The 23,757-nt window shown below is 61.5% G+C and overlaps 2 protein-coding genes across 4 annotated transcripts in view; one reads left to right on the top strand and one right to left on the bottom strand.

Annotated features, from left to right (window-relative positions):
• Positions 1 to 2,024, top strand: part of EVL (Enah/Vasp-like) — a 108,984-nt gene extending 106,960 nt beyond the window's left edge. For all 3 annotated transcript variants that reach the window (XM_038545709.1, XM_038545707.1, XM_038545708.1), the window contains one exon: positions 1,575 to 2,024. In XM_038545709.1, the coding sequence (XP_038401637.1) occupies positions 1,575 to 1,612 (38 nt within the window). In that variant the 3' untranslated portion in view covers positions 1,613 to 2,024. The remainder of the gene's footprint in view (positions 1 to 1,574) is intronic.
• DEGS2 (delta 4-desaturase, sphingolipid 2) lies at positions 1,749 to 23,603 on the bottom strand. The gene is made up of 3 exons (XM_038545710.1): positions 23,435 to 23,603; positions 5,664 to 6,406; positions 1,749 to 4,041 (listed from the first exon to the last, which is right to left on the bottom strand). The coding sequence occupies exons 1-3, from the start codon at positions 23,514 to 23,516 to the stop codon at positions 3,895 to 3,897; spliced, it is 972 nt and encodes a 323-aa protein (XP_038401638.1). The 5' UTR covers positions 23,517 to 23,603; the 3' UTR covers positions 1,749 to 3,894.
• Between the last annotated feature and the right edge of the window lie 154 nt (positions 23,604 to 23,757).

The following is a 23,757-nucleotide window of genomic DNA, read 5'->3' on the forward strand; positions in this document are numbered from 1 at the left end:
TCTGGTCAAGCCAACTGAGGCTCAGTTAAGTGACTTGCCCAAGATATGTATGTTCCTGGTGGGGTGACAGCTAGATCTGCACTCACCCGGCTTCCTCCCTGGGGTGAATGTGTGAGTGTGGACCGGGAGAGTGATCCGAGGATGCGTTCCTGAGCAAGACCAGTGAAGCAGCCTGAACGGTGATCCTTGGCTGCCTCAGCATCTGTGCACTCAGACCGCCGTCCCTGAGTCTCCCACCTTTGATCACCGGGTTTGGGTTAGGAGGGCGGCTGCTGCCTTCCTGGGGGTGGGGGTGGGGGGGTAACGGAGACCAAGAAGCTCCGGGACGACCTGTGGGTCTGACACAGTTCCCAGCGGGCCTGGCCTTGGGCCGGGAGGGCAGGCATGTGTCTCCCGCTCCGAGTGTTGAGTGTCGGGCTCCCGAGGGCAGGGCCCTTGCAGTGGATCACATCCGTCCTTCCGGTTCCTGCCAGAGCCTTTGATACACTGGCTCAGGTCCCAAGCCAGAGGAAGAGGAGAGGTTCAGGCAGAGCCGGCTGGCCCCGGGAGCAAGCAGAGAGGCGCAGCTTGGGCCCCCCACCCCACCAAGCCTGGGCCTGGCCCCCGAGGCAGCAGAGGGGACCCCGGCAATGAGCTAAAAGGGGTGGGTGCTGGTGGCAGGCGGCTGGAGAGAGGGGAGGCCAGGATGGGAGCCTGCGTGTGGGGCCAGAGATCCAACCCCCTGCCCCGAGCTGTGAGCACCGCGCCCTGTCCTTGCCCCAGCCGAGAACTGGTGTTCCTGTTTGTCCAGTCCCCCCCGCAGGCCTGGGATGGGCAGATAAGGAGTTAATGAATGAAGAGCGAGGCTCAGCTGGGAGCCAGAGAGGACACAGGCCAACTATTAACTCCGCTTTATTGCTGGGGGCCCCGTCTGGGAGGGGCCGCCAGCTGGCCCCGGGGCCAGAGCCCGTGGGCGCCAGAGCGGGGTTGCACAGCCAGGCTGGAGGCTGTGGGGGGGGGGGGGGGGGGGCAGCTGGGGCGGGTGCCGCAGGCCAGGCCCGGGGGGAAGCTGCCTCGAGGGTGGACCTCCCCTGAGGCCGGGGCAGCACGGGCCGGGGCTCCGAGGAGCATCCCCTGGTTGGATGAGTGCCCAGCACTTGGCTCTTTTGGCTCCAGGCCCGGGGGCGAGGGGGGTCTGTCCCCAGTGTCATGGTGAAATCTGTCCCCGCACTGCGGTGTCTGTGTCCACGTGGTACTAAACGCTCTCCCCCAAGTGTGGGGAGAGGGGTGGGGTCGGGGGGGCCGGGGAGAAGACGAGAGGCAGCGCTGCCAGGACAGTCCCCCTGCTCAAGGCCGGGCGCTACCTGCTGCCGCTGCCGGAACCAGGGGCCACCTGCCCGAGCGGCTCACAGGCCCCCACCGGCTCGGGGTGGCAGGCAGGTCGGGTCGCCCGCAGGGCTGTGCTGCCTGGGGACCCCTGGGTGCGGCGCCCAGGACACGGGGCCGGGCACAGCCCAGAGGCCCCCCCGGGGGCGCGGGGACGGGGCGCCAGAGAACCAACAGGCCCGCCCTGAGCCTCCCTGTCCGCCCCGCAGCCATCAGGCAGGAGCTGAGCGGGATCAGCACCTCGTAGCGGCCTGGCCCCGCCGCCGAGACGCCAGGCCAGGCCCGCGACGGCGGGGGACGGCGCACGCAAGCTCGCGCTGGAGCCGGAGGGGCTTCGTTTCAAAGTCTTAACCTGTGATGAAATATTAAAATGAGGAAACAAGTTCAACTTCTGGATTTTTTTAGATTCTACCTGACACAGAACTCCAGGTCTACTCGCCTTTTTTGTATTTTATATTTGCCTATTTAAGTGTACATTTCTTTTGGTTTATAGAGGACTCCCCGAATCACGCGCTTCATTAGATGGTTTCCGAGTTTTCTCCTAGGTGATGCTGTGAGCAGCCTGGCCGGCAGTGGCGAGCCGTCCCCAGCGGCGTGGCGCATCTGTCCACGCACTGCGCTGCCTGTGTCCACGTGGTAATAAACGCTTACTGTCCACACCGGGCTCCGGCTCCCTCTCTCACGGCTCTGGGCCCTCCGGGCTGAGGACGCTCCCTTGGGTAACGGCCCTCGAGCGTGCTGGCCAGGAGCCGCAGGGACAAGGAGGCGGCCTCGGCAGGTGGCCGCGCTGAACGGGAAGGTGGGAGTGAGCCTGGGGGGACGGAGGGGTCTGGGGGAGCCTGGAGGGGCCTGGGGAGCCTGAGGGGGCCTACCCCCACAACCTCCCCCGGAGACGGGCCCTGGGTCCTGCCCACACCTGGAGCATCAGGGGCTGGCTCTGTGCCTCAATGCTGAGCCACCTCCCATCCCCCAGGGACTCAGCAGCGTGCACACGTCCTGGGAGGGCCTCGGGGAGGGGAGGAGGCAGGGCCCCCAGTCTGGCTGATGACAGGCGACCGCTGTTCTCCAGTCCGGCTCTGGACACCCCACCTGCTCAGGTGCTCCCAACAACCGTAAAGACGGAAGCAGGATGGTTCTGCCTGTTGGGGGTGAGCAGCCTGAGGCCGGACCCCAGAGTGGCCGCCCCAGATCCAGCAGCGCTTGTATCCCAGGGCGGCAGGGTCCGCAGCTGCTCTCTCCAACTGCGTTTGCCCCCATAGGCCCCGGGAATCCTGCCTAGGGTCTGGGGTGGGGGGAGCTGGCAGGTGGTGATGGACAGGTGGGTGACCTGCAGGAGCCGTGCTCCTGGAGCCCCCGACTCAGGCCAGCCTGTTTGCGTGGGGGTGGGGGGCCTGCCCAGGCCAAGCCACACTTCCCTCACCCCACAGGCCCTGGGGATGGGGGTGCCTGGCACCACAGGAGGCCACTCCCAGTCCTGGGCAGGAAGTCCTTGCTCAGCACCTGCCGGGTCTCCGGGGCTGCCACAGGCCTGCCTCCAGCCCTCCCTCTCCTCGGCCGCTAGCACAGCCCCTCTGCACCTGTCCAGGGGATGCACCCCAGCCTCAGGGCCACACCTACCGTGGTCGGGCCAGGTGCCCCTCCTGCTCCTGCCGCCAGCCCCCTGGGGCCAAGGGGCTGACAAGACTTCCCGAGGTCTCAGCTGTGCCCCCACCCGTCAGGACAGGGTCCTCACCAAGGACACCAGCCTGCCTCCCCCGAGCTATAGTTCACTCAGGCAGTCACCTGTCTGTCCAGCCAACCTGTCTACCCTCCATCCATCTGGCCTGCGGCACCTGTCCCTGAAGATTTCTTCAAGTCCTGGAGGAGCTGGCCAGGGAGACAGATCCATCCTGTCCAACCTGAATCCTCCGGGGCTCCGGGAGGGCTCCCCTCAGGCCAAGGCCTCAAGGTGGAGCAGGAGCAGGGGTGCGGCTGAGGGGGGCAGTGTCTGCAGCACTCGGCCAGGCCGGAGAAGAGGGAAGGCTGCTAAGGAGGGGCTTCAGGGCCACCTGGTGTGGCCATGGAGGGCCCCGAGGCCTGCGGGGTCGGGGGGAGTCAGGGCCCCCTTCTGAGGCCAGGCTGGAGCCTTGACCGCCGCTGGGAAGCATGATCTGATCTGCGGGTGTGGAAACAAACACTGAACTGAATTTAGGGCGTGGGAACAGCAGCAAAATCAGCTCCGTGGAGACTGTGGGCACAGAGCACCCAGGCCAGGGCCAGGCCTCTCTCCCCGAGCCCCAGAAAAGGGGGGCCGGGCCGGGGGTCGACCTCGCAGGTGCAGACCAGGCCTCTCCAGGCCAGATGTGGTCCTGGGCTCTGGGAGACCAGGCACAGCCAGGGTGTGGGAACCAAATGCGGCCAAACCAGTTCTGGGCCCTAGGCTGGGGGTGGGGTGGGCAGTGATGAGCAGCTCGGTGGCGGCAGAGGAGCAAGGCGGGGCAGCCGGCCGCCGGGGATCCGCGGGGTCCGTCCACTCGGGGCACCAGGGGCTCACAGTCCGTCCTCGGCCAGCTTGCAAACCCGCTTCACCCTGGCGTAGGGCCCCAGGGAGTCCTCGAACACAAAATCCCAGAGCACCTTCACCCACGAGTGGTGCTGGGGCAGGTGGTCGTAGTACTCAGGTGCAATCTTCCGCACCTGCAGGGAGGGCGAGCAGGGTCAGAGGCCGCGGCCCGGGCACGCGCTGCCCCCCACCCACGCACATGCACGTGAGCATGCACACAGGCACACACACCCCGTCACCCCCGGGGCTCCCACGTCCAGCTGGGTGCTGCCCGACGTGGAGGGGCTGCTGGCCTGCGACACCCGACAGGCTGTGAGCCCCCCTGCCCCACGCAGGGGTGAGCGGTTAAAAGTGCACCCTCCCCCTCTGGAGCCCGTGCAAGTGTCTGATCCAGGAGCCCCCCGTGGGCCGACCTGCATTCCCCCGAGGGAATCCTGGGGGAGCACCCGAGGACTCCTGAGCCCCAGCCCGGCGTGGGTTCCGCTGAGCCACGGGCCCGCCCGAGCTGGTCACGCAGCGTCCCACACCCTCTCCTGCGCCCCAGCCCCTCTGGCCTCAGATCCCACCAGGCCCCACCCCGCCGCCCTCCTCCCAGGCCCGGTGCTTCCCATTTCCCCGAATGTGTGTCACGCACACACACCCCCAGCCTCCTGCAGCCTCTGCACCCACACGCCCAGCCCACCTCCTCCGGGAAGCACTCCCAGCCTCAGCGCCTGCACGGATACAACCTGACTGCTGGGGACGCCCTTCTCTCCCCCCAGGGAAGGCCCAGGACAGCCGCTTTATAGCAGGTGACCAGCCCACCTGCGGGGGCGGGGGCGGGGGCGGGGAGCCTGTGACAGCCTGGGGGAGGTCAGGACAGGCTCCCAGCTAACGACAGGAGTTTCCGTGGCCTGGGGTCCAGACTCTGGCTCTGCTACTTCCTGAGGCAGGGACGCCCCCTGTCTGAGCTCTGTGAAGTGTGGATAATGGGGGGCTGGGCCGCGGTGGGGCTGAGAAGGCGCCGGCACCCCGCAGGACCTCAGCAGCTTGGGCAGGGGACGGCGCGGGGGCTGCACGGCCAGGGCTGGACACGGGCCAGCAACCAGCACCGGCACACTCAGGCACCCATGCAAGCATCTGCACACAGGTGTGCACTCGAGCACTCACACCTGCACACACGGCAGGCACGCACACTCCGACACCCCCCCCCATGCCCCCTCCAGCCAGCCCGTGCCTGGGGTCCCCTCCGCTCGTTCTAACCCACCAGCACCGGCCAGAGCTCCTCCTCCTCCTCTTCTCTTCCTCCCCCCTCCCTCCTCCCACCTTCAGAAATTCCCCAGGGTGGGGGGCAGCTCAGGCCAAGCCCCTTGGTCACATAGGGCGAGGCCCACCCTGTCCTCTCTGTGCCATGAGGGGGCCCTCGAGGGTCACGGGGCAGTGACGAGATGAGCAGGGACAGGGGAGGCAGGAGCCGGGGAGGGGAGGCCCTTCGCAAGCCCCAAGGCTGTGCCACCCCAGCTTAAGGAGGGGGAAGCCGAGGCACAGAGAGGGCAAGCGGTTTGCCCAAGGACGTCAGCCCGCAGAGCGTTAATGTCGCAGCTGGGTTCCGACTGGTTCTCGGTCCACCAGGTGCCCTTGACCATAAAGCGGCCGCGAGCCCCTGCCCGCCCCGCTGCCCCCGCCTCCCCCTGCAGCCGGGCGCTCGCGGCGGGACCGCGGCTGAGGGGGCAAGGCCGCTGGGCTGGGGGTGGCCCCGCGCCGGGGCGCCGCCTACCTGGGGCAGGTTGCAGCCGGGGATGCTGGGAAAGTCGTGGTGCTCCACGTGGTAGCCCACGTTGAAGGTGATCCAGTTGAGGGGCCCGTAGTAGGAGTAGGTCTCGTGGCCCTTGAGGAACATGTAGTGCTCGGCCACGAAGTGCCCGGAGATGGGGTGCAGGCCCAGGCCGAGCAGGGAGCTGGCCAGCAGGTAGGCCACGGGCTTGAGCCCCCACAGGGCGAAGAGGGCGGCGTCGGCGGCCAGCTGCACCAGCGCGTTGAGCACCTCCATGCGGGTCAGGGCCTTGGGGTGCACGCAGAGCGGCCGCAGCGAGTAGAAGAGCGGCTGCAGCGCCAGCCAGAGCAGCTTGCGCGCCGGCGTGCAGAAGAGCCGGCCCTCCAGGCGCGTGGGCACGTCCACGTCCAGCCCGTCGCCGCCCAGGTAGCGGTGGTGGTCCACGTGGTACTTCTTGAAGGAGGCGGCGTAGGGCAGGCCCACCGGCAGGTTGGCGAACACGGCGAGCCAGCGGTTGTGCGCCGCGCGGCCCGACCCGAAGGCGGCGTTGTGCGAGATGTCGTGGATGGCCAGCGTCAGCGAGTGGTTGACGCAGCCGCCGAAGGCGTAGGCCCAGAAGAGCAGCCAGCGCCACGGCAGCTCCCGCGCCAGGCGGCAGGCCAGCAGCTGCGCCAGCACGAGCGCCAGCACCGTCCACTTGAGCCGCGGGTCGGGCCGCATCAGCGCCTTGATGGCCGGGTACTTGGCTGCGGGGCACGAGGACAGACCGTGAGGCCGGGCCCCCCGCCCCCCCGCGCCCCCGCGCCCCGCACCAGCCCCCGAGCCCCGCCGTGACACCAGGGCCCCGGGGGCCTAGGGACAGCCTTGCCCCCGGAAAGGGGGGGCGGGAGGCGGTCCTCGCCACCCGCCTGAAGAAAGAGCGGGTGTCACCGCGGGTCACAGACACTAAGGCCCGAAGCCCAGCAGCGGCCTAGACCGCAGGGTAAGCGCCCTGGGGCCGGGGGGGGGGGGGGGGGGGGGCGGCGGGGGGCCCGGCTCTGTCGCCAGGGTTCCCGCTCCTAGCCCAGCCCTAAGGAAGCTCGATAAAATGTTGAATGCGTTTATTTTGGGGGGTGGGGGCTGCTCGTTACAGGATCTTTTGTACTTTTCTGTACTTTATTCTACAGGAAAGAAAAAGACAATGATGGTGGGGGTGGGCCAAGCAGGGGACGGCCTTCCGGCCAGAAAGCAGCCAGGCCAGACCCCGCAGGGAGAGCACAAGAGTGGGGTACGGGGGTGCCCCTGGCCAGGACGGCGGTGCCGTCCAGAAAGCTCGGTGGGAGGGGGTCAGGAGTCCGGTGCTGTGTCCAGGGCTGGGGATGGACGGGCCAGGGGTGCTCACGCGCTCAGGGCGGCACCTGCCCCCCGGTTCCCAGGCCCTCAGAGGCAGAGCCGTGCGTAAGGCACAGACCTGGAAACCGGGCCCACGTCCCCGGGGCTTACCCGGGCACCCTCGGGAAAGCCAGTGCTGGTCGCCAGCGTCTTCCCCGCTCCCGCCCACAGAGCGGCCGGGCAGCCTCGGGCAGCCTCCACCCTCCACTGACAGGGCCCGGAACCGGCCAGGCCAAGGGCAGATCCTGCCCGGCCCTTTCCTCCAGCTGACCCAGGAAGTCACTTCCCCTTTGTGCTCAGAAGGGAAGGATGTGACAGCTCGGCTCAGCTGCCCAAGGTCCCCACAGCCAGGGCCCTCCGCCCTCCTCCCAGCCCACAAAACTTTGTCAGAGCCAGCCGGCAATGGAACAGGCTGCTTCAGAGGTAGTGAGCCGACTGTCCCTGGGAGTATGCAAGGAGAAACACACAACAGGGGCAACGGGAGTCTGGAAGGGAGACTCAGGCTCAAAATCCTCCTGCCTGAGCTGCCACCGCACAAGCCCATCTTGGGGTTGGTCGGTGTCCCGGTGTGTGATGGCAGGGGTGCCATGTGCTCCGCGGAGTACCTGTCCCCATGAAGGATCCTAGCTCCGGGACGGCAGAGCCCACGTCTGCTGGAGATGCCGCGGCGAGCTGGGGCTCTCAAGTCCCAGAACCGCCGGCCGCCTCTGCCCGGAAGCCAGCAGAATCCCCCACCAGCGCCCCCAAGCCTTCGCCTCATCTGGCAGCCCCGGTGGTTGGGGCTCTGCCCCAGCGAGCAGCGGCTCTCCACGGCCCTAAGGACAGCCTGCGGGTGGCGGACGTGGGGTCGGAATCCCCAGCAGCCAGGCCGGCGGACAGGACCGGGGCTCCCCCGGCAGCTGCCCTCCTCCTGCACACAGGGGCCACCTCCGGCCTGGGACAGCGCCAGCCCCCGGGCCTCCAAGCTGACAAAGCCACCCGGGCCCTTGGGTCCCGGAGGCCCTCTCCCTGCGGCTCGGCCAGGGACCCCACCAGGACGGTGGTCACAGCACGAGCAGAGAACCAAGGAAGCCACGGCCCGGGGGACAGTCCTCAGCCCCACTCACCGGGGAGCACAGGGGCCTGGGAGGAGCAGCTCAGAGCGGGTTCAAGTCCTCACCCTGGGCGGGTGCGGGTTTAACATCCAGAATACACAGAGATTCCCTACGACTCGACAACAAAGACGATGAACAACCCAAGTAAATGGGCAGAGGACTTGAATAGACGTGTGTCCCAAGACGTGCAACTGGCCACGAAGCACGTGAAAAGATGCCAACATCATTAGTCACCAGGGAAATGCAAGCTAAAGCCACAAATGAGATGCCGCTTCACCCCACCAGGATGGGCAGGTTCAACATCAGCAGCAAGTGTGGGCGAGGCTCCGGAGACACTGGAGCCCTCTGGACGCGGCGGGCGGGGATGCAGGAGAGAGACCAAGCGGGAGACCACTTGGCCGCTCCTCGAAAGGTTAGATGTAGAATCCCATACGCCCCAGCAACTTCACCTCTAGGTGTGCACCCAAAGGACTTTACATCGGGGACACACACAGATCCTTGTACCCCAGGGTTCGTCAGGTTGTTTGCAGCGGCCAAAAGCTGAAACCAACCCCAGTGTCCATCCACAGGTGACCAGATAACCGAAACGTGCTCTGTCCACACAACAGAATCGGATTCAACCACAAAAAAGAACAAAACTTCCAGCCAAAACATAATGAAGTCCCGGGGGGTAACGTACAGCACGATGACTACAGTTACGAATACTATGTTGGGGACGCGCGGTGGCTCAGCTGGTTGAGTGACTCTTGGTTTCAGCTCAGGTCACGATCTCGGGTCGTGAGATCGAGCCTCACGTTGGGCTCCACGTTCAGTGGGGCGTCTGCTTGATGTTCTCTCTTCCTCTGCCCATCCCCCCACTCTTGTGCATGCACACTCGCTCTCTTGCTCTAAGTAAATAAACTTTTTTTTTAAAAAGTAGATCTTGGGCAGCCCCGGTGGCTCAGCAGTTTAGCGCCACCTTCAGCCCAAGGCCTGATCCTGGGGACCCGGGATCGAGTCCCACGTCGGGCTACCTGCATGGAGCCTGCTTCTCCCTCTGCCTGTGTCTCTGCCTCTCTCTCTCTCTCTCTCTGTGTGTCTCTCATGAATAAATAAAGCTTTAAAAAAATTAAAAAGTAGATCTTAAAAGTTCTCATCAAGAAGTTTTTCATCCGGGCAGCCCCGGTGGCACAGCAGTTTAGCGCCGCCTGCAGCCCAGGGCCAGTCCTGGAGACCCGGGATCGAGTCCCGTGTCGGGCTCCCTGCATGGAGCCTGCTTCTCCTTCTGCCTCTCTCTCGCTCACCCTGTGTCTCTCATGAGTAAATAAAATAATAAAATCCTTAAAAAAAAAAAGTTTTTCATCCAGGGCACCTGGGTGGCCTTGGGCTCAGGTCATGATCCCAGGGTCCTGGGATCAAGTCCCACATCAGGCTCCCCGCATGGAGCCTGCTTCTCCTCTGCCTGTGTCTCTGCCTCTCTGTGTGTATCTCTCATGAATAAATAAATAAAATCTTTAAAAAAAAAGTTTTCTCATCCAAGAACTCAAGAACGGAAGTTTTTATAACTATGTACGGTGATGGACGCTCAGTAGAATTACGGCGGCGATCATGTTGCAATACAGACCGAGTCATGCACCCGAAACTAAGACCACATTCTATATAATTACACCTCAATAAAAAACATTTCTACATTGAATTTTCCACCGTCCCTGTTTCACAATGCCGACACCCTACTCCTGCTGCCTGAAACCGACTCTCAAGTAAACGACCGGCTCCCAGAAACCATTTGTTTAGAAGGAAGGAGGTGCTGACACAGGCTACACACGGATGGGCCTTGAAGACACGACACCAAGTGAAAGAAGCCAGCAGCGAAGGCCACGCGGTGTAGGACGGCGCTGGATGAGGTGTGGGGAGCAGGGGGTTCACAGAGATGGAAAAGAGGGGTCAGCGGGGGGGGCTGGGAACGGGTCTATTTGGAGCCCTGAGAAGGTTTTAGAAACAGCCACAAACAGGGGCGCCCAGGTGGCTCAGTCGGTCAAACATCTGCCTCCAGTTCAGGTCGTGATCTTGGGGTCCTGGGATCGAGTCCTTCATCAGGCTCCCTGCAGGGAGCCTGCTTCTCCCTCTGCCTGTGTCTCTGCCTGTCTCTGTGTCTCATGAATAAATAAATAAATAAAATTTTTTTAAAGATTTTATTTATTTGACAGAGAGGGAGCACGAGCAGGGGAAGCTGCAGGCAGAGGGAAGGGGAGAAATAGGATCCCTGCAGAGCAGGGACCCCAATGCAGGGCTCCATCCCAGGACCCCAGGATCACGCCCTGAGCCGAGGGCAGATGCTCAACCAACTGAGCCACCTGGCCACCCTAATACATAAAAACTTAAAAAAAAAATTTTTTTAAGAAAAATAGCCACAGTGCGCGACGCTGTGAATGCCATCAAATCGGACACTTCACGCAGTCCCAGTGTGAGCTGTATGTTGTGTATTTTACCACAGTTAAGAAAAAAGTCAAAAACAAAAGAGAAAAGTCTAAGTAAACCCCCGGTCAGCTCAGCCGCGAGCCTCGGCGTCCAAACCACGGCCAGGGTCACCGGCAGGCCCGACAGGCAAGGCCCGGGACAGGCCGGCGGCGGCTGCGGGATGACGGCGAGAAGAGGCAGGACCCGGGACGCGGCAGCTGTGTCAACAGGCCCCGGGGACAGCAAGGGGACAGCACCAGGCGATCGGCTCGCCCCCGGGCCTGCCATGTTGCACAGTGGCCGCTGGCGGGGTGCCCGCATCACGGGACGGGACCTGGCTGCCGCACAGTCACCTCCCACCGTGGGAGGCCTGGAACACTCGGGGTGCCACGTGGAGCCAGGAGAGCCTGTTCACAGAGTGGGGAGAGATACGGCAGGGGGCGGGCCGGATAACGGTGCCCCCAAAGACGTGCACGTCCCAACCCCATAACCAAGGAGGCTCTGAGGCAGTGGGAACCAAGGCCGCACAGGGCAGCCGGGGTGCTCGCGGCTGACCTCACGCCGGGAGGATGGCCTAGATTATCCAGGTGGCCCGGTGTCACGGTGAACCACGGGCAGGAGAGGGGGCCCTGGGGCCCCAGAAGGTGGAGGTGGAGGTGGAGGTGGAGGTGGAGGAGGGGCCACAAGCCCAGGACTGCAGGTGCCTGCAAAGCTGGAAAGGCCTGGAAACAGATCCTCCAGGACCCCTGGGTGGCTCAGTGGTTGAGCATCTGCCTTCGGCTCAGGTCGTGATCCCAGGGTCCCAGGATCAAGTCCCACATCAGGCTCCCCGCAGGGAGCCTGCTTCTCCCTCTGCCTGCGTCTCTGCCTCTCTCTGTATGTCTCTCTGTGCGTCTTTTATTTATGAATAAATAAAATCTTCAAAAACAAAAAATCCTCCCCCAAGCCCAGGAGCATGGCCCTGCAACACCCTGACTTCAGCCCCAGTGAAACCCCAAGTCACACTTCCACCTCCAGAACTGTAAGAAGATATGTGTGTGTGGTTCGAAGCCCCCCAGTTTATGGCCGTCTGTCCCCACAGCCCAAGGACACTCAGGGCAGCTGAGCAGGGGATGCGGGAACCGTGAGGACTCCAGTACCCGGCCCAGGGCCCAGGGCCACTCACAGCCCGCCTGTCCCCAAGGGCCCCCACGGCCCACCAGCACGGCACCTACCTAGTGTCATCCCACCAGGTGGGGCAAGAGACAAAAGGACCAGAGCCTGGGAGCAGGACGGGCACCGTGTGGGCCCCACTTGGGAGGGGGTATGGGGGCAGGCCTCATCCCATCTTGTTCCTTCCCCAAAACGGGGGTCTGAGTGAGAGGGGACACTTCAGAAAGTAGGCCCGTATTGCCTGGGAAGAGAGGTGCTTCCAGCAGGGACCTGGGGGGCCGGGGAGGTGGGAATCCAGCAGCCAGGGTGAAGTGGAGCAGAAGAATGACTTCACGATGGCCAAGGCGACAAGGAAGCGCTGGCCACCTTGCACATCAGGAATGCGCTCACTCACAGTCCAGGGCCAGGGAAACCGTGTACACGGGCCCCCTGACCTTTGCACACCTGGGTGTCAAGTTGGGACCACAGGTCACAGTTGGGACCATGGGTCCACCAGCCTCCCTCTCATCAGGGGCAGCCCCTGGGCTTCAGCCTTCCCCTGGGGCACCCAGGAGCCTGGCCCTCACCTGCCGAGGCACACCTAGAGGAAGACCCGGGGAGCTGGAGGTCACCCGCTTCTGCAGGGCTGGTTCCCATGCTTCCCCTTGGAAGGAGGCCATGGCTGGGGCGGGAGGGCGGGGCAGGCCACACCTGCAACAGGTGAGCAGCCAGGCAAGCTCTGAGGCAGTGGGACCCCAGCTCTGGGATGCAAACAGGCCACCCCCGTGTGCCTCGGAGGAAGCTATGACCTTGGATGATGGGCCCCAGGCGTCCCATCTGTCAACCCAAGATAGTAAGTCCTACCTGTGGAGAGCAAAGGGGGACCCCCCAGCCGAGGCCCCACCCCGGCTGCACCTTCTTCCTTTTCCTAACAGTTTCCCAGCTCGGGTGGCCACACGGCCTCCCACCCTTGTCTCCACCTTGAGAGATGGGGATGACGGTCCCGCCTGCCCCTCTGGGCTTCGGCGAGGCTGGGACCATGGCTCTGGGCCCTGCGAGCTGTTTTACTCCTGGTTAGCCGGGAGGGGTGAGGACCTCCTACTCCTGATCTTCGGGGCGCTGGGTGCTACCCGTGAGGCCCATCTGGCCCGGCCTGCTTTGACCTGCGAGCACAGGCCGCGAGGGTCACTGGGCCCAGCCATCCTGCTGGCAGCAGTGAAAAACGGGGCCCGTGTCCAAGCCGGACTGCAGGCGGCGCAGGGGGGATGGCTCCCAGCTGACCAGGGCACATTCGCCCCAGCTCACCTCCACGCTGCGTGTGGCACTTCTTGGGCCAAGGAGCAGGGGGGAGGGCCCAGTGGCCTGGGGGCGGCGGGGGGGGGGGCAGGAGGCAGAGCCCAGGGCCCTTGGCTGAAAGCAGATGAGGGGCAGGACACTAGAAGGGCCCAGAGATGGTGCCCAGGAGCTGGGAGCCCCGCAGATTCCGGAGGTGGCACGGCTGGCAGGCCTCACCGAACACCCCGGGCCTTCAGGGACCAGAGCCTGGGAGCAGGGACGGGCACTGTGTGGCCCTACCTGGGAGGGGGTATGGGGGCAGGCCTCATCCATCTTGTTCCCAAACTCCCCAGGGACGCCCCGTCTTAGGAGAGGAGCCACTCTGGGCCTGCCCACTGGGAGAAAAGTCAATCCCCACTCAAGGAAAACAATAAATGTCTAACTTTTCAGTTCCAGAGCTTCTTGGTTCCAGGGGAGGGGGGAGGCCTGGGGGACGTCCCAGGGGAGATGCTCTGGGGACCGCCGGCCACTCAGTCCAGAAGCAGAGGCCACTAGGCACAGCAGGGACAGGGAACAGCAGCCGAGGGCTCGAGGTGTCTAGCTGCTGGGGCCCAGGAGGGTCAGGGACAGGAAGACCAGGCAGGGGCCCCACTGGACTTGGCAAGGTCATGAGGGCCTGACAGGGGCGGTTCCAGCACAGCCAGTGCCAGGGGGCAGCGGGGGGCAGGAGGTGGGGGGCAGGCTGAGTGCGGGCACGGGGGAGGGCAGTGGTAAGACGGGAAAGAGGAAGGCACCAGGGATGGCAGAGGACAGGACAGAGATGCTGGGCCAGGGGCCCTGGGGCGGGCAACGGGGTGCTGACCCGACAAACCCACGGCTCCCGGCCCGGCTTCTCTGGGCCCCAGAGACGGGGATCCCCGAAGAGGAGGGAGAGGACCACACACTCCCCGGGAGCCCCCCGAGGAGCCCCAGCCGCGGCTGGACACCCAAGCCCGGCCCCGCTGCGGGGTCCCCGGCTGATGCTGGGGGTGCCGGGCCGCTTCAGGCCCCCGGCTCAGGGACGCAGTAGCTGGGCCAGGACACGCAGCGAAGAGCCCAGCAGGACGGCCACCTGGGACCAGAGACAGAGCCGTGCAAGCGTCCCCCCGGCCGTGGCAATGCACTGCCACCACCAGCCATCGGTGGACGTGGCGCTGCCCAGGCCCTGCCGCGCAAGGAGGGTCTGAGGTCCGGGGAGGCCCGGGAGGAGCCCGCGGCAGCAGGGCGAGGCCAACCTCGGGAACCCGGGCGCCAGGCCCGGTGAGGGCTGCGCAGGCCATGGGCGCTCCGCGTGGGTCTGACACGCTGTCACTCAGCTGTCGCCACCCTGCCCGGGAGGGGGATTGCTACCACGAGGTGAGACACACACACACACACACACACACACACACACACACACCCCCGCCCAGAGCCCGGAAAGCAGGCCCCAGGGGAGCCGCTCCCGGCCGAGCCAGGAGGTCACCAGGGCAAGGCACCCAGAGAAAATCCTGGGTCCGGACCGGAGCCCTGCTCGCAGCCCCGCCCAGCCCCGCTGCGGGGTGCCCTCGGGCACGTCCCGGCCCTCTCTGGCCCGCTTCTCGTCCTCACCCTGGAAGGTGTTGGTTCTGAGGGCCCTCGGGCTGTGGGCAGGTGGAGGTGCCCCGGGGCCCCGGGCGTGGGGAGGCTCCGCTCGCAGAGCTGTTCACTTCCATGCATCACGGGGATCCACCCACGACAGACCTGCTCATAGGAGGCAGGGCGCAGAGCAGGACGGTGGGCCCTGGACCCCCAGTGCCCGCACCCCCGTCCTGGGAACAGACTCCCCATGGATACCGGGGCATCCCCAAACTCTGACAGCCGCCAGGGGGAGGGAAGGCCGAAGCAGGCAGCTGGCCAGGGAGGCTGCTGGGCCCTTGCCTCCCACAGGCAGCCAAGGGGGCCCCAAGGCCGAGCACCGGGCTGCTCGTCCCAGAGGCAGGCCTTCTGCCCTCCCCTGCCAACCGCGGGACTCTGGCTGGGGGCCCCGGGACCACACGGGGCTTCTTTCCACCAACACGCTGGACCCTTCCGTGCCCCCGGGCCTGGCACCAGCTGGGACTGCATCCTCCTACCACCTCTCCAAAGAGGCCAAATGTCATCGTGTGACAGCCTAGATAGCTATGGGGAGGTCCTTGTCATTGCTGCTCATCACCTGTGTGCTCCCATCCAGAACATTCCATCGCACACAGCAGCTGCCCACCTGCATCCTGGGCTCCTTCCCTCACATTCCCCACCCACTGTTGAGTAAACTGACGACTCTCCCAACAAAGGCACCTAAAGCCTCTTAATCCCCTCCTTCCTAAAGGGCTTGCTTGCAGCCCTGCCCAGCTCAGCGGCCTTCCCTTGCGCAGCGCCCCCACCCCCCACCTGCTTCCTTTGCCTAACCCCGACTGGTCAGTGGGAGGCACGGGGGCGGGTACCCAGTTCGAGGCAGAACACTTGGAAAGTGGCCCAAAGTGCCGTCGGAAGCCACTCTACCCGCCTCCTCACCACCTCTCACTAAACCTGCTTTTTGTTCAGCGACAAATATTTGCTGAGAACCTCTGGCAGCCAGGCCCCAGTCGCAGAGGAGGGAGGGGTTCCCAGGCTGCACGGCGGGGGGGGGGGGGGGGGGTCCCCTCCTGGGGTGCCAACACAGCGTGTCTCCCCCCACCTCCCCCCGCCCGCCGGCGGCCCAGGAGAGAGACACACGTCTGCAACATCAGAGCCGAAACCCGAAGGATGTGGGGTCTGGGTGTGAGAACCCGGGCGGCGGGGTTGGGGTGACTGCATGTGTTCACAGGGGTCTTCCGGGCGATGAAGATACTCCAGAACTGCATTATGGCTTCCCCCTAGTCACTGGCCCGTGCCTTCCAGATGAGGGACTTTAGGGCATGTAAATCATGCCTCATAAAAGCTGGTACAAATTAACCAAGCGGGGGGGGGGGGGGGGGGGGGGGGGCGGGCTGCAGAGCTGCAGCTGCGCAGGCGCCGCGTGCAGGGACAGGGACTCGGGTTGCACCAAGGCCACACGCGGGAGGGCAGGAGGCCCTCTGGGGGACCCGGGAGCACCTCACCAGGCGGGGGAGGGTTGGGGGGACAGGGGCGGGGCAAGGGCGCGAGCCAGGGTCCGAGCCAGGGCTGCTGGGCTGGGAGGAGGAGCCCGGGCAGGAGGGGACAGGTCACCCGGAGATCGAGGAAGCATCCTCAGCCTCACCCAGCAGCTTGGAAATGCGGGTTCGGTGGGGTTGACTCCGCTCCCTGGCTGGCGAGGAGGAGCCCCATGGGAAGGCCGGGGCTGAGGGGTCTGGGGTGCTGGGGTGCTGGGTGCTAGGGTGCTGGACGAGGGAGCCCGGCCTCCTGGCAGCCTTTGCACAAGCCGCGCCAAAGGCGCGTGCACCTGTCGCCGGCCAGTCTGGGGAGCGCGGGCCAGGGGAGCCGCGGCACGAGGTGAGAGCCCCCGCCCTCAGGAGGCTCAGAGTCGAGCTGGGGGGCAAGGGGCGCGTGCTGGATGGGACATGGGAGACCAAACGCAGTCACCCCACAGGTGCCCGCAGGTGCACAGAGGCCAGGGCTAGGAGGCAAAAGCACCCTGCAGGGGGGTGAGGGAGGACCCTGGAGCTGGGAGCTGGCGGGGAGCACGGCAGGCCACCCTGCCCGCACTCCTCCCTTCCCAAATCCGTGCTCGGCGATGCATGTTGGTAGCTTGAAATCGGCCACGGTAGATTTGCAGAAATTGCCAAATGCCAGTTTGCAAATTGGAGGGGGGGGGTGTTCCCTCCAGAGAGTAGCAGCATAATACCGGGTGTGTGTTGTTAGAGAGTGTTCCTAAAAGGACATTTAGGCAGAACCTGGAGGATACATAGAGTTGGTACCTGAAGAATAGGGGAAAAGAATTCCAGCAGAGGGAACAGCATTTGCAAAAGCCATGTAGAGGGGACTGGGCAGATGGGGTGCCTTTCACAAAGTGGCTAGAGAACAAAAGGTGGGGAGAAAGGGTGGGGGCCAGAGATGGGGGTGCCCCAGAGGTCAGGGCAGAGGTGAGATTTTTTTTTTTTTTTTTTAGAAAGGGAAGCCTTTGGAGGATTTCAGCAGAAGGGGACACAAGCAGGTCAAAGAGGGTCCAGGAGTAACCCCTCAGTGATCACCTGCGGTCTGTGCCACTGGGCACCGTACAGCCATCCCTCCCCACACACTCAGGGTCACGGCACCCCTTCCTTTTCTTGGAGAGCCACTCCTCTGTGCCCTGACCACGTGACACTGGGAGGTTTGCCCACCGCAGCCCCCCGTCCTCTGACCAGCCATAGGACTCACAGCTCCAGCCAGAGATTAGTGGCTCAAGGGGAGGTCATGCTCCCGGGGTCAGGAGGCGAGGGAGGCGGCTCTCTTCCTCCTGTGGATTGTCAGTCGGGTGGACACAAGCCCGCACTGGTGCAGCCTGCCCGGCAGGGAGGAGGCCACGAACCAGTGGTGGCAGGGACCAGGGGCCAGCATCCCTGTGGCTGGGTGGGGCGAGTTCACAAATCCCCCTGAGAGCCTCAGCCAGTTCGGTTCTGGATTTGACCGCTTGCCCCTGAGAAAGCCCCAGCAGGGGCCTTTCCTAAGCAAATAATCCAACAATTGCCAAGAGTCTTACTTCCTTGTTTCCTCTTTTGTTTTCCTTTGATTATTTGAATTTTTGTGTGTTTTGTTTTGTTTTACCATGTGTGTGCCCTGTTTTCATAAGGGGGAAAAAAAATCACAAAGCTATTTGTTTTTAAAGACAAACCCAAAGCCTGCTTCTTTCCACTGCCACGCCTGGCTTGGGCCCTGCCCTGCCCTGCCCTGGGATCACAGTCCTCGTAGCTCTTGCCTTCAAAGGACAGGGAGGCTCAGCCTCGGCCTGGCAGACACGGCTCTTAGGGGTTTGCGTGGGTCTCCATTTACTCGGGACCCTGGGCCCTGGGGAGCACGTCTCCATTTAGGCAGGAGCTGGAGATGGACTTTGGTTCTGCCCCCAGAGCAACTGCAGCCAGCCCTGTGCAAGGGCTTCCTGGGTTCTGACTTCCTCCCAGATTAGGATCTTTATTGAGCATCCACTGGCCCCCAGAGGCTTGGCAGGAGCTCCAGCAGCCACCTAGGTGGGGCCCTGAGCACATCCTCAAGCACAAGCAGCCGGAGAGGCGGAGAGGCATTCCCTGTCCTTGGGGAGAACTCGGGACTACCTGCTAGAGGTAATATTTATCATCGTAGCTCACGTTTATTGTAACATTTATTGTGTGAGAGGCTAAGCACTTAACATCACCTCATTTAATCCACACAACTCTGTAAGGAATAATAACCCCTTTTAACTCAACCAAGCCTCAATTTGCTCATCTGATGATTGACCTGCCCAGTGTCACACGGCTAATGAGTGAGCATTAAGGCACTTGCTAGGAGATGAGCTCCACAGCCGAGCTCTAGACCCCTGCAACCAGCCCCAGAGAGATAAGAACTTTGATGGGTTGGAGCCATGGAAGGAAGTCCCAGAGGAATGCCCTCACCCAGTGGAGGCCAAAGTCCAGGAGGGCGGCCAGGGTGCCTTCCTGCAGGAAATGGGAGAGAGAGCCCTAACAAAATGTCAATGGCATTTTTCACAGAACTAGAACAAATAATTCTAAAATGTCTGTGGAACCATAAAAGACCATGAATAGCCAAAGCAATCTTGAGGGAAAAAAAAAATGTATCACGGCTCCTGGATTTCAAACTATACTACGAAGCTGCAGTAATCAGGGAGCCTGCTTGGCTCAGTGGTTGAGTGTCTGCCTTCAGCTTAGGTCGGGATCCTGGGGTCTGAATCAGGCTCCCCACAGGGAGCCTGCTTCTCCCTCTGCCTGTGTCTCTGCCTTTCTCTGTGTGTCTCATGAATAAATAAATAAATTCTTAAAAAAAAAAAAGCTGCAGTAATCAAAACAGTGTAAGTTTGCGTACAAATAAACACAGAGATGAATGGAACAGAATACAGAACCCAGAAATAAACCCACACGCATATGGTCAATTGATTTACAACAAAGGAGGCAGGAATATGCAATGGAAAAAAGACTGTCTCTTTAGTAAATGGTGCTGGGAAAACTGGACAGCCACATGCAGAAGAATGAGACTGGACCGCTTTCTTACACCAGGCACAAAAATACACGCAAAATGGATTGAAGATTTTCCTTGACATCGGTCTTGGCAATGATTTTTCTGGATTTCACACCAAAAGTAAAGGCAACATAAACAAAAATAAAACAGATGGGGCTGTATCAGGCTAAAAAACTTTTGCACAGCGAAGGAAACCATCAACAAAACAAAAAGGCAGCCCATGGAATGGGTGAAGCAATCTACAAATCACATACCCTATGAAGGGTTAGTATCCAAAGTATATTAAAAAACTCATGAACTCCATAGCAAACCAACAAAAATTTGGTTAAAACCTGAACAGGCATTTTTCCATAGAAGACATACAAATGACCAACTGGCACATGAAAAGATGCTCAACATTACTCATCATCATGGAAATACAAACCAAAACTACAATGTGATTATCACCTTGCACCTGTCGGAATGGTTAAAATCAACACAAGAAACAGGTGTTGGCGAGGATGTGGAGAAAGCGGAACTCTCATGCACTGTTGGTGGGAATGTAAGCTGGTACAGCCACTCTGGAAAACAGTATGGAGGTTCCTTAAAAAACTAAAACTACCCTACCATGACCCAGCAATTCCACCCCACGGGATTTATTCAAAGAAAACAAAAGCAAAAAAATAAAAATAAACATAAAAAAAGAAAACGAAAGCACTGATTCGCAAAGATAGGTGCACCCCCCTGTTCACTGCAGCATTATGTACAAGGGCCAAGATATGGGAGCAACCTAAGTGTCCACTGACGGATGAGTGGATGAAGAAGAGGTGGCACATGTATGATCAAAAACTGCCCAGGTGGGGATCCCTGGGTGCCTCAGCGGTTTGGCACCTGCCTTTGGTCCAGGGCAGATCCTGAAGTTCCGGGATCGAGTCCCGCGTCAGGCTCCCTGTGTGGAGACTGCTCCTCCCTTTGCCTGTGTCTCTGCCTCTCTCTCTCTCTCTCTCTCTCTCTGTCTATCATGAATAAATAAAAAAAATATTAAAAAAAAAAAAAAAAAAGGGCAGCCCTGGTGGCACAGCGGTTTAGCGCTGCCTGCAGCCTGGGGTCTGATCCCGGAGACCTGGGATCGAGTCCCGCGTCAGGCTCCCTGCATGGAGCCTGCTTCTCCCTCTGCCTGTGCCTCTGCCTCTCTCTCTGTGTCTCTATGAATAAATAAATAAAATCTTTAAAAAAAAAAAAAGAACTGCTCAGGGCAGCCCGGGTGGCCCAGCGGTTTAGCACTGCCTTCGGCCCGGGGTGTGATCCTGGAGACCTAGGGTCGAGTCCCGCGTTGGGCTCCCTGCACGGAGGCTGCTTGTGTCTCTGTCTCTGCCTCTCTCTCTCTCTCTCTCTCTCTCTCTCTCCCTGTGTCTCTCATGAATAAATAAATAAAATCTTAAAAAAAAAAAACTACGCAGCCATAAAAGAAAGTGACATTTTGTAACAAGGTGGATGGACCCTGAGAATATTGCACTAAGTGAAGTAAGTCAGACAGACACAGACAAATCCTGCATGATTCCACTTACAGGTGGAATCTAAAAGACAAAACCGAGCCAAATCCAGACTCAAAGTACAGACTGGTGGTGGTTGCCTGGGGGCAGGGGCAGGGGCACGCAGGGCTGGGTGAAGGGGATCAAGAAATACAAACTTCCGGTTAGAAAGTGGGTGATGGGAACGTTATGAACACAAGGGGACGGTAGTCAACGAAACCGTAGTGACTGTGTGGTGACCACTGGTGACTCCACTTGCACCTGAAACTTACTACCATAATATTGTATGTCAATTACACTTCAATAAAATAATATTCAAAAACAAAGAGCCAGCCGGGCAGAGCAGGAAGGACATCCAGGCAGGGCAGGAGCTGTCAAATGCTGGGGAGCAAGGGAAAATGGCACACTCCAAGCTCAAGAGTTCAAAACCAGACGTGTACAGAGGAATCCACAGCACCCAGTGGAAACTGGGAATGAGCACAGCTCCCTGGAGGGCCAGCCCCCGAATCATGGTGCGTCCCCAACCTGGCCCACATCACCTCCTCTCCCCCACGTTTTCTAGCCTTCCCTGCCACCCTGTCCAGGAAGCTTCTTTTATTGGTTTCAGGGCCCGTGTCTCCTTTCTTCAGAGAAAGATCTTTCTCCGTGTCCTGGGGTGCCGGGTACCGGCACTGAGCACCTTTTAACATCCAAGATCTTCTTTTCATGTTGCACCCTCTCTGCCAGACAGGATGATTGTGCCCATTTTGCAGATTCAGAAAGTGAGTCTGCAGCCCAGAGGGTCTGGACCCCTGTAGGAGCTCTGTGGGCCAGGAGAAGTCTCCCTACCTTCTCCACCTGGGGCCAGGTGCCCAGTGAGTCCTGTAAGAGCAAGGTAGGGGACAGTCAGGGGAGGGGAAGGAATGGAGCCCTGCCTCAGCCCCACTGAGGAAAGCAGCCAAGACACCTGCCCTCTAGGGAGAAGCAGGACCAGATGATCACTAAGACCCCTTTGAGCCACCCCAAGAAGTTCACAGGTGTAGGAGAGGATACTGTCACGGGTCAGACCACAACAGTGCTGGGTTATTGTTCACCTCACGACAGAAAACCACAGAAGTCACAAACCCACCCAGGGGTCTCCAGCCAGGGAGGCACCACAGTGGAGAAGAGTCATGCACTAACCATTCACTGCATCTGGTGTCTGAAAGCTTTAAAATAAGATGGACATTTCCCCGGTCTTGGAGTGGGGCAGGAAGACACCAAAGGGAAAACTAAAGAGAAAAGCCAATCTATTTGAATGCTTTAAAAACAATAGCTTCCGGGGCCCCTGGGTGGCTCAGTGGTTGAGCATCTGTCTTCGGCCCAGGGTGTGATCCGGGGGTCCTGGGATCCAGTCCCGCATTGGGCTCCTCGCAGGGAGCCTGCTTCTCCTTCTGCCTGTGTCTCTGCCTCTCTCTCTGTGTCTCTCATGAATAAATAAATAAAATCTTTAAAAAAAAAAACTTCCAGGGACACGCCTGGGTGGCTCAGCAGTTGAGTGTCTGCCTTTGGGTCAGGGCGTGATCCCAGGGTCGAGTCCCCACATGGGGCTCCCCGCAGGGAGCCCGCTTCTCCCTCTGCCTGTGTCTCTGCCTCTCTCTGTGTGTCTCTCATGTATAAATAAATAAAATCTTAAAAAAAAAAGCTTCTGTAAAAAAAAAAGCTTTTATGATAGCAAAGGACAAGGTATAAAGGGGGAAAATATTTGCAACACGTAAGACAAAGAGTTACACGCCTCCTGTACAAAGAGCTCTAACAATCAACAAACCAGAGACCAACCCAAGAGAAAAAAAAGGAAATATTAAAGTGGCCAATTAAACATTGGAAACCATCATCCAAAACCTGCAAATTAAACACAATGAATAGTACATGACACCTAGTCAATCTGATCCAAAGGTTTGCCAACCCCAGGTGTAGGTGAGGGTGTGTGGAAATCATAGCCTGGCCATTTCTCAGGAGGGAGGGTAGCGAGCCCGCCCTGCTGGAAGCCTGCCTGGTGCTGCGGGGCGATTTGGTGGCATCTAGTAAAAACCGTTCTGGAGGCGCCAGCCCTTTTACCCTCGTCCCCAGCAAAGGGACTGGACATCCCAGGTCTAAAAGGAGCCACTGGCTTGAATGACAGCCACCACGTAGGTAAAAATGACTTCGCAGGACACTAAATGACAGCGAGGGGTGGCCGTTAAAATACAGGACGGTACGGACAAATGGGATCCTTTGGCATATCTTCGTTGTTTGTTTTTTTGGGTTTTTGTTTGTTTGTTTTGTTTTTTAAGTATATTGCTCGTTTCGCATTTGCTTCCCTCCAGGCGCTCCTCCTGCCCGAAAACTCCCGGACCGGCCGAGCTCAGCGGCCCCTGGCGCCCCGCGAGCCCTGCCTTCGAGCGCATCCCGCACACGGAGGGCCCCCGGGGACACCCTGCCCCGCCACGTCCCCGCGCCCCGAGCTCGCGCCCGTCCCTGCCCCACGACTGGCTCCCGTCCCGGCGCGGGGATGCAGCAGCTGAGACGTGCTCCCGAGGCGCGCGATCCGGGCTCGGGTCCTCGGATGCTGGACCCCTGGACCCCTGGACCCCTGGACCCCTGGACCCCTGGACCCCGGGCCGAGGCAGAGGCGCCGGAGGAGTGTCAGACCCGCGCGGGCGGGCCGGGTCCCCGGGGGGGGGGGGAGGAGGAGGGGCGCTCCCACCCGCCCTGAGGCAGGGGCCGAGGAGCGCCCGCGGGGCACCGGGGCCGCGCTGGCCCGCACCTCCCGGCCCCGCGGGGCTGTTCCCACCCGCGGCAGGGGCCGGGCCGCGCTCACCGAGCATCTCTTTGCGCCGCTGCGTGTGCGGCTGGTCGGTGTAGACCCACTCGAAGTCCGCGCGGCCCGCGCTGTTGCCCATGGTGCGGCCCGGAGCGCAGGTCGGAGCGCAGGTCGGAGCGCAGGTGGGAGCGCGGCGCGCTGCTCGGCTCCGCTCCACCTGTCTGCCCGCCCGCGCGGCGCGGGGACCAGTTCGCGGGGCGGGGCGGGGCCTCGGTGGGCGGGGCCTCTGTGGGCGGGGCCTCTGTGGGCGGGGCCAGGTGCGGGGAGACCCGCGGGGACCAGTTCGCGGCTCGGGGCGGGGCCTCGGTGGGCGGGGCCTC

This window comes from Canis lupus, chromosome 8 (genome assembly GCF_011100685.1).
Source record: "Canis lupus familiaris isolate Mischka breed German Shepherd chromosome 8, alternate assembly UU_Cfam_GSD_1.0, whole genome shotgun sequence".
Classification (NCBI taxonomy): domain Eukaryota; kingdom Metazoa; phylum Chordata; class Mammalia; order Carnivora; family Canidae; genus Canis; species Canis lupus.